Source organism: Staurois parvus, unplaced genomic scaffold, assembly GCF_062004578.1.
Source record: "Staurois parvus isolate SC_StPar_1 unplaced genomic scaffold, SC_StPar_1.0 ptg001476l, whole genome shotgun sequence".
Lineage (NCBI taxonomy): Eukaryota > Metazoa > Chordata > Amphibia > Anura > Ranidae > Staurois > Staurois parvus.
In genome coordinates this window covers 25,230-35,000 of record NW_028319272.1, presented here as the reverse complement: position 1 = coordinate 35,000, position 9,771 = coordinate 25,230, and the positions used below count along the sequence as shown (strand labels likewise).

The window sequence follows — 9,771 nt, the reverse complement described above, 5'->3', positions numbered from 1 at the left end:
AGGGTTAGGGACCTTAGATTGTACGCCCCTTGAGGGTTAGGGACCTTAGATTGTACATTGAGGGTTAGGGACCTTAGATTGTACGCCCCTTGAGGGTTAGGGACCTTAGATTGTACATTGAGGGTTAGGGACCTTAGATTGTACGCCCCTTGAGGGTTAGGGATCTTAGATTGTACCCCCCTTGAGGGTTAGGGACCTTAGATTGTACGCCCCTTGAGGGTTAGGGACCTTAGATTGTACGCCCCTTGAGGGTTAGGGACCTTAGATTGTACGCCCCTTGAGGGTTAGGGACTGATGTGAATGTACAATATATATGTAAAGAGCTGCATAAATTGACAGCGCTATATAAGTACCTGAAATAATAAATAATAATAAAAACTCTGTCTGGTGGTGGCAGAACTGGCTGTATAAGCTGATGGTACAAGGGGGTTACTTATGTGGGGTTGGTGGCAGCAATATAGTGAGGGGGTGGGGTAGTGGCACATCAGCAGAATGCATAGTACAGGTAGGAGGAATCATGGGAAATCATGTACACTGCAAATCTTTTGCCACTTGTATTTTAAAGCTGCTATTTAGCAGTTGGGGGTGGAGGTGCCCATTAGGACATACTCCTTTGGGGTAACAAACATTCAACTTACAGACGAGTCAATGATGGAAGCTGAGAGAAGGTCCCGGACTGAATCCTGGAAATCCGGTTATTGTGGAGGAACCTGCCGAGGGGACAGGACGTGAATTCAAAGCCAAAGTAATAGAACAACTTACAAGGCCTGAACCACTGCAACCACTTACAGTCTCTCCAGTTTCGGCAGATCCCCAAAAGTGTTGACGTCCAGAGCCTCCAGGTTGTTGAAGTGGAGATACCTGGAAGAGGGGAAGACAGATACAGTGGATGGGTTTGGTGAACGTCATGTCTACCAGGCTATGACAGCAGCAGAACTTTGATATGCATCTACAACGACCACACAACATGACGAGGAAATATTACGCAAGTGAAAAATTGGCGACGGACAGAAAAAAGGGTCAAATTTTTGTTTCTGTGAATGTCCACTAGTCTACAAAGGTCCAACTCCACTTTACAAAAAAGGATGTTGCAGAACTGGACCTCTTGTGCAGAGAAGGGCAACCTAAAGTGTATCGAAACCCAAAGTTTTGGACAGAGTAGGGAAGGGTTAAAACCCATCAGTCTACTTTTTATGTGTCCTATTGGAGATGCAACAAAGGAAATGAGAGGAAATCTCTAAAAAGGGAGACAGTTGCCAACCCCTCCCCCCCCCCCCCCCCCCCGGGAAGATTTATCCATGCCTTTTGATCTGGTGACAATTTTAAAATTCTAGATTTCTTATCACTTTCTATTTGGTGATAATGCCTACCAGTATGAAAAGAGATGGGCTCCATACAAAGGGGACAAAGACAACAGCAAAAATTTTATTTTTTTAATTCTTCCTGTCTGATTGATCAAGTCTTCTCTGATCCTCCCCTTCTTTCACTGTCCCCAATCCATCTGCTGATAGTACAGAGCTCTAGAAGTCACTCTGCACATGCTCAGTTTGGTGTGTACTACTAAAAAGTTTATTTTTCTATGGGAGGGTGCATGTGATCAGCACAGGGCCAATCCAGCACTGTCCAGACAGAGGGTCGGGGTTCATGCAGCCTCATAAAACAATCAGAGCAGAATGAAAACTCTTCTTACAAGAATAACCAGTTCTCAGTTGGACACTGACAGTAGTCACAAGACTGCTATATACTGCTGATGCGAAAAGGTATTTAGCAGTTTATATTTACTACAATAATTGCATTTCCATGTGCTGTGCACTGTGGGAGACCGGATATATTTTAGTAACACTTTAAGGAAGTTTGTGAGGGTGTCAGGTTTTGGACTCTATATTAGCTACAAAAAGCGGAAGGGTGTAGGGATGAGAGACTTCGAGATGATTTTATCTTTTATTAATGTACCAATGTGTCAAGCTTTTTCTGCCACCAATCACCTGAGAATATGAATCTAATTGGTGGCTGTAAGGAGATAACTCAAATTAACAAAAAAAAAAGCAGCCACCAATGTAGGCATAATAATAACATGATGATGACATGGTAAACGGGCAGAAGGAGCCAGACCTGAGCATAACCAGGAGGGAATGTGACTAGGAGGATCCACAGAGATTGACTAAGGGGTACAGGAGGGACTTATTCCCTGTTGGAGCAACTTGGACCATGGTTTATGGAGATAACTCAAGTTCTTTGTAAGACCATCATAATATAGAAGGCCTTCTGTACAGTAGCAGAGAATTCTGACTGATGTAGTGTAGCGGGTGTCCAGGCACAAGTAGTATATTGAGGTGGCCTACCACCAGTCTTGCCATATGACACTAAAACTTGGGTATGGCTGAGATCAAGCTGAAAGTGGTTGAGAACGATGTTAATGCCGGTGTTGGCTGCAATACTCACAGCTGTTCCAGTGAGCCCAGTCCATGGAACGCATTCCTCTGTATGCTACCGATTTCATTCTTGTACAGGTATCTGTGGGAAGATGTAAAGGATGAAGGTTCTGGATATGTGACCATCAGTGGTAAGAATGATGTCTGCATGGAAAGACAATAGGGCGATTGAGAATGGAATGCAGTAATAGGTGTTGGCAAAGATGAAGAAGAGTGCGCTGGAGACTAGGACCTTAGTGAGACAAGGAGCTAGTATGATGAGGGGCACTACAGGAGGAAGGATGGGGTAGTAAAGGACCAAAGTAAGGTAAAGAGGGGATAGGACAGGAACTAGCTTCCTGGATAGGAGATATATGTGCATGTGTAGTATGGAAATTTAAAATCAAAGGGGGCTAGGCATAGGAAAGAAAACTAAAACAAGAAAGAAAGACAGCAAAGACAGATAGGTCAAGGACAAAGGAATAGGAAGGATGGCAGGCAGAAGGAGCTGGAGATCTTGGTAAGATGATGATATGATGAGTAGAGGGTTAGCAGAGAAGTCTGGAGCCAAGGATCCAGGGAAAAGAAGAATAATCAGTGGAGCATGTGACTACAAGGACAGCAAGAAAGGGAGCCAGGAGTTGGGAGGATGGCAGAAAGAAGAAGCCACCAATTTAGGTATAATTCTGACACGCAGGCAGGAGGAGCCAGAGACCTGGGGATAACCAGGAGAGGGTGTAACTAGAAGGACAACAAGGAGAGCAAACAGGGAGCTGAGAAGAAGAAGGAAAACCAGGAGAAGGATAGCAAACAGGGGAAGACGGAGACCATGATAGAGAAAGGAAAACCAAGAGAAGGATAGCAAAGAGAGGAATTTGGAGACCAGGATAGAGAAAGGAAAACCAAGAGAAGGATAACAAGGAGAGGAAGACAGAGACCAGGGTGGAGAAAGGAAAACCAGGAGAAGACATGACTAGATGGATAGCAGGGAGAGAAGGACAGAAACCATGGTAGAAGATGGAAATGACAGGAGAGGATACAATTAGAATAGCAAGGAAAATAGAGAAGGCAAAGACCAGAGTAGAAGGAGAACCAGGATATGACTAGAAAGACGGCAAGTAGAGGAAGGCAAAGACCAGGACAGGATAAGATTAGAAGGTTAGCAAGGAGAGGAAGACATGGTCCACATTAGAAAAAACTAGAAGAGATGACTAGAAGGACAGCAAGGAAAGGAAGACAGAGAAAACGGAAAAGAAGGAAAACCAGGACAGGATATGACTCGAAGGATAGGAAGGAAAAGAAGACAGAGACCAGGATAGAAGAAGTAAACCAGCAGATATGAGTAGGATCATAGAAAGGAGAGGAAGACGGAGATCAGGAGGGATGAATAACTAGGATGGAATATGATTACAAGGATAGCAAGGAGATGAGGACAGGGACCAGGGTAGAAGAAAACCAGGAAAGCATCATAGCAAGGAAAGGAAGACGGAGACCAGGGTGGAAGAAGAAACCCAGCAGAGGATAGGACTAGGAGGATAGCAAGGAGAGGAAGACAGAGACCAGGAAAGTTTTATTTTATTTAGTGTTCTTTGTATTTGACTTTTTCCCCCTTTTGTGTATTTGATCATTATTGTGTCCTGCTACTTTAGAAATCCAGCATGCAGCTGCCACAGTTAATCAGAATGATCTTTAGAAGGATGACAGTAAAGCAAAAAGTGGAGGGAAGGGAAGTATCAGAGAACAGGTCTGACTGACAGATGCTTCAGATTTTCCAAATTCTCAAATGGTTTCTCAGAGAGCCGCTGGATACGATTGTTGTTCAGCAACCTGCAATAAGCACAAAAGAAAAAAAAAAAAGAAATGACGCAAAGCAATGACAGCACAGGTCAGTTCTCCACTGACATTCTACCTTACAGAAAGGGCTCTATTTAAAGTATTACTAAACCCTGGACCCTGCATTCACCATATCCGGTCTCCCCGGACTCTGCATTCACCATATCCGGTCTCCCCGGACTCTGCATTCACCATATCCGGTCTCCCCGGACTCTGCATTCACCATATCCGGTCTCCCCGGACTCTGCATTCACCATATCCGGTCTCCCCGGACTCTGCATTCACCATATCCGGTCTCCCCGGACCCCGCATTTGCTATATCCGCTCTCCCCGGACCCGCATTCACTATATCCGCTCTCCTCGGACCCCACATTCACTATATCTGCTCTCCCCGGACCCTGCATTCACTATATCTGGTCTCCCCGGACCCGCATTCGCTATATCCGCTCTCCCCGGACCCCGCATTCGCTATATCCGCTCTCCCCGGACCCCGCATTCGCTATATCCGCTCTCCCCGGACCCCGCATTCGCTATATCCGCTCTCTCCGGACCCTGCATTCACTATATCCGCTCTCTCCGGACCCCGCATTCGCTATATCCGCTCTCCCCGGACCCTGCATTCACTATATCTGCTCTCCCCGGACCCCGCATTCACTATATCTGCTCTCCCCGGACCCTGCATTCACTATATCCGCTCTCCCCAGACGCTGCATTCACTATATCCGCTCTCCCCAGGCCCTGCATTCACTATATCTGGTCTCCCACAGTACACACAACATGGAAATGCAATTATTTTAGTAAATATAAACTGCTAAGTAGCTTTTCTCATCAGCAGTTAGAGCAGTCTTGTGACTTCTACCAGTGTCTAGCAGAGCACTGGCTAAAGCTTGCTCTTCCCCTGATTGTCCTATGGAGGATGCAGAACCCCTGACCCTCCATCTGGACAGCCTTGATTGGCCCTGTGCTGATCACATGCACTCTCCCAATAATTTAAAAAAAAAAAAAACTCTCTAGCAATACACACCAAACTGAGCATGTGCAGCTTGCCCCCAAGGCTCCACTCTATCAACATATGGATTGGGGACTGTAGAAGAAGGGGAGGATCAGAGAAGACAGGATCAAACAACCTTTTTATACAATGCGGAGGATTAACCCCTTAGGTTCCACAGTGAGTATAACAAGCATGCTTTACTGCATCTACAGACTGATTGTATTGTTGTGGGTTTAGTAACACTTTAAATTTCTTAGTTTTAGAGAAAGTGAGGAAACTTTTTACTGTTGTGGTTTTAGTAACACTGTAAAGTGTATGCCCAGCCAAAACTTTTTTTGAGCTTTGAATGCAGTGGGGAACCCTGTCAGTAATATATATGGGGCACTTCGTTTTGTTTTGGTGCTTCTTTATACTGAGTGCTGCAGCATGGGTTAAAATCGCCTGTGCTGGCAACATATAGGAGAGTCGGAACATTGGGGGGGGGAGAGCCGGACTGATGCTTTGTGTGACAGGACCACGGTCTGACTCTCCTATGTGCTGCCAGCACAGGGCGCATTATAGAAATAAATGGCAACGGTTGAAATGACTTCAAAATAAAGACAGAATAATGATATTGAGATGAGATTCCAGCACACGTTTTCGTTTGATCTGTCAATAATCTGCTTTTGTGTTCCAATCACATGGTAGGAATGAAGGCGATGTGGGTACAATGCTCCATACTTGGTGGATGCGTCCACATGCTTGCAGGCTTGGGATCTACATCTACACTTTGATTTACACCGTGCTGGATTGTAACCTGCTCAAAGACCCGGCAGAAGCACTATTGAATAAATCTCCCGAAGGCAGTTCATTCTATAGAGCAAAATCAATCACTTTCATGTTTTCCTGCTACTAATCAAACAATCGCTCATTCCTGGACGGCCCCCACACTTACTTTTCTCAGAAATTCATTCAAGACTTAATGGAACCATGATGAATGAGAAGTTATCAGCTGTCACTATAGATAACCGGGCCAAGTTCTTGGAAATCTGGTCCCCGTGGATTTCATGCTCCCTAAGAGCTTTGAGTTGAAGTTGCCAATTTACCGGTTCAGCCTGTAAAAGGAGGGGGAACGTCCCTTCTTCACCTCCTCTTTTCTCTCCCCTGCCCCCCTACATTTCCTTTCAAATACCGTACCCCCCTTTCTGTAAGACTGTCTTCTCACTAGCTGTCCTTCCTCCTTTCCCTTCTCTCCCAGTTTCTTCTTTTTTTTATTAGTCAAACATTACCATCCAATTCAGAACTAGGAATGGCAAACTAATAACATTAACATATCCTGTTACGGATGTTGACAACAAATCAAAGCTTGAATAATGTCCGCATCCATCACATCCTCATATCTGTACTTCACTACTACATGATGGAACATAAATTGTATGTTATCAAATGTATGAAAAGACCCTTGTGACAGGAGTCACTTTGGGTGGGGGACCCATGGAACACAGCTCACTTTGGTGAGGTGGGGAGACCCCTGTCTCAGCTCCCCATATCCCTCCTATGTGTAAGTCACCCTGTGCCTGTTCGGGGTACAGGGTGATCTGTCCTAATATTGGGGGTGGGGGGGTTGTTGATTGTTTAATGCCATGTGGTTGCATCCCATTGTTCTATTGTGTGTCTTGCTTGGGAGCAAACTATTATGGGATGTATGTGTTTATGTGTGTTAGCTTAGTGGGGGGTGTCCCCAGCAGCCCTTCCTCCTGATGGGACTGTCTGCTGGTGTGAAGTTTGAATACCTGTGTGTCTCTTGTTGCTAAGTGTAGATTGTCCCGCCCTGTGTCATTATGCAGGGAGGGGGGGACTGTCCCCTAAGTATATAAAAAGCCAGTTCGAGTTTCAAATAAAAAGTTCAATGTTCAGACAGACTGGTGTCGTCTAGTTTTGTATGGTCGGCGGTGGTGTCTGTGGTCGGTGTTCGGACAGACTGGTGTCGTCTAGTCTTGTATGGTCGGCGGTGGTGTCTGTGGTTGGTGTTCGGACAGACTAGTGTCGTCTAGTCTTGTATGGTCAGCGGTGGTGTCCGTGGTCGGTGTTCGGACGGGGAAGCAGTATTATAACGGAAGTACCCAAGCGCAGACTGGGTCGGTTCCGTTACATCCCTTTTGGCAAGGTATATTAAAAACTTTTTGTACACCTTGTAATGTAGAAAACCATTTCGGGGTAATGCCCCTAACTGGTTGGTTGTACTTATTATTGAACGAGAAAAACAAAACCGATGCATTGGTGGACACGACTGCCATCGCTTTTCATCAAATTTAATACGACTGAGCCAAAGAGGAAAGAGTTGTCTCCTAGGAGCTCCTAGAAGCGAAGCCTACGTTTCTCTACATAGGATGGATTACCATGATTAGAATTCCCATCATCACAGGTCTGGCTGGTAATACCCGGAACCTTGCCCAGCGCTCATCTCCACATGGGTACACGCAATCCTACCTCCTGTCCATTCAAATAAAGAGGAAGAACATCAACTTACAGAGTGTGAAGGTTCGGCAGCTTCTGGAGGGCTTCAGAATTGACCTCTCGGATACGGTTAAATCTCAGGTCCCTGTGGAGACAAAAGCAGAATGGATGATATGTCGCTGCCCTGTATGGTAATGGATTTGAACACCGGTTTGGGGTACACCACCATTGTGACCTTGGTAGCACTGACATAGCATGCATACCCTCTGATTCAGTGCCCTGTAAAAAGTAGGAGTCTTTATCTACCTGTGCTCCAAAGTTATCCCCAATATCTGCAGAAATGTATGTGTTAAAGTGGACCTGTCAGTAAATTTACATAAATAAATTACGAACGCTTCACAAAATAAAGCAACAGTATAAAAATCTGCACCTTCGACAAAAAACGATCCTTGAGCCTTTGCCTAGGCTGATATGATGTCATCAGTCTGCTAAAGGCAGGAAGAAGCATGTCCTCCATCTCCTTTCCCCCAGTGATCAGACGGTACTTTGCAACTTTGTAGCAAGCCACAAGTGAGAGGCTGTGGCAGGGGCTGATCTGTGTCAGATATTTGTGGACACAGCCTAGAATTGCCCAGACTTTACATGACTAATTCTCTGGAAAAATTAAGCAAGCAATCAGATTGATCAGAAAGAGCAAATGCTTCACTTGGCTTCCTGTTTTTAATTACCAACTCTCATTTGACAGGTTCTCTTTAACAAGGACCTCTGCTAAGTACTATTCGGGTCCTACATGTTCACATGACCAAATAGGACTCTGAATTCTTTAGATGGCCAACAGTAGCAAGCTCTGGGCATTGTAGACCAGCTCCCTTCTCAGGGTGCCCATACAATTTTACCACAGCCAACGTACATTCTAGAGGTGGCCACCAGTGCCTGGAAAGCATTGCCAATGTCAAGTGCAGGCTAGACTTGCATCAAGGGGACAAATCTAGTTTAGATGGATTCTTCCTCGGAGTATATCCAGGCCAAAACCTTTTTTTTTTTTTCGTTTTGGATAGAGATTGGTTAGACCCCCTGTTAGGTCTTTAGTTTCACTTCCAGAAACACAATCCGCATTTAGGCAGCTGTCACCCTATCAGGTGCCCCCATTAAAAGGTTTCCCCTCTATTCCTGTTCCAGTGACAACTGTAAAATGTCTCTATCCGAAAAGAAAGTTTTGGCTTTAGCTATACTTCAGGTTTATTATTCCCACGTAATTGGTGGCTGCGCTGACCATAGGAGAACGTTCAGAACAATTGTATGGAACGTTGGTGTCCAGCTAAGGGTCAGCGCCATCCACATCGAATGAACGGTTCCTGGAACCCTGCCATGCTGGAGCCGGCTACACTGCGGAGCACACACTCCGTCCTCATTGTGAGTAAGAAGGATGCGTGCGAACATGAAAACATTCGGTGACATCACCGATGAAGAACTCCATCTATGTCTTCCTAGAAGCACGGAACGCTGGCAGCAAAACCCATACAGAAGGTCAGAGAATACAGCAACCACTTCCAAGATGTTTTATGCAAAAAGAGAACAAAATATCTGGGAATAAATATATATGTAGACTCTGAGACATACTGCCCCCATCATCCCCTCCACATACTGCCCCCATCATCCCCTCAACATACTGCCCCCATCATCCCCTCAACATACTGCCCCCATCATCCCCTCAACATACTGCCCCCATCATCCCCTCCACATACTGCCCCCATCATCCCCTCCACATACTGCCCCCATCATCCCCTCAACATACTGCCCCCATCATCCCCTCTACATACTGCCCCCATCATCCCCTCCACATACTGCCCCCATCATCCCCTCCACATACTGCCCCCATCATCCCCTCCACATACTGCCCCCATCATCCCCTCCACATACTGCCCCTATCATCCCCTCTACATACTGCCCCCATCATCCCCTCCACACTCCTCTCCTCTACATACTGCCCCCATCATCCCCTCCACACTCCTCTCCTCTACATACTGCCCCCATCATCCCCTCCACATACTGCCCCCATCATCCCCTCCACACTCCTCTCCTCTCCATACTGCCCCCATC

The 9,771-nt window shown here is 45.9% G+C and overlaps 1 protein-coding gene across 1 annotated transcript in view; it reads right to left on the bottom strand.

Moving 5' to 3' along the window:
* The window catches only part of LOC149435784 (peroxidasin homolog), a 53,633-nt gene that overhangs the window by 38,159 nt on the left and 5,703 nt on the right, over positions 1–9,771 (bottom strand). The window contains exons 2-6 of the mRNA XM_089662438.1: positions 7,745–7,816; positions 4,167–4,238; positions 2,443–2,514; positions 790–861; positions 639–710 (exon numbers count right to left, since the gene is read on the bottom strand). Coding sequence (XP_089518564.1) covers positions 639–710; positions 790–861; positions 2,443–2,514; positions 4,167–4,238; positions 7,745–7,816 — 360 coding nt within the window. The remainder of the gene's footprint in view (positions 1–638; positions 711–789; positions 862–2,442; positions 2,515–4,166; positions 4,239–7,744; positions 7,817–9,771) is intronic.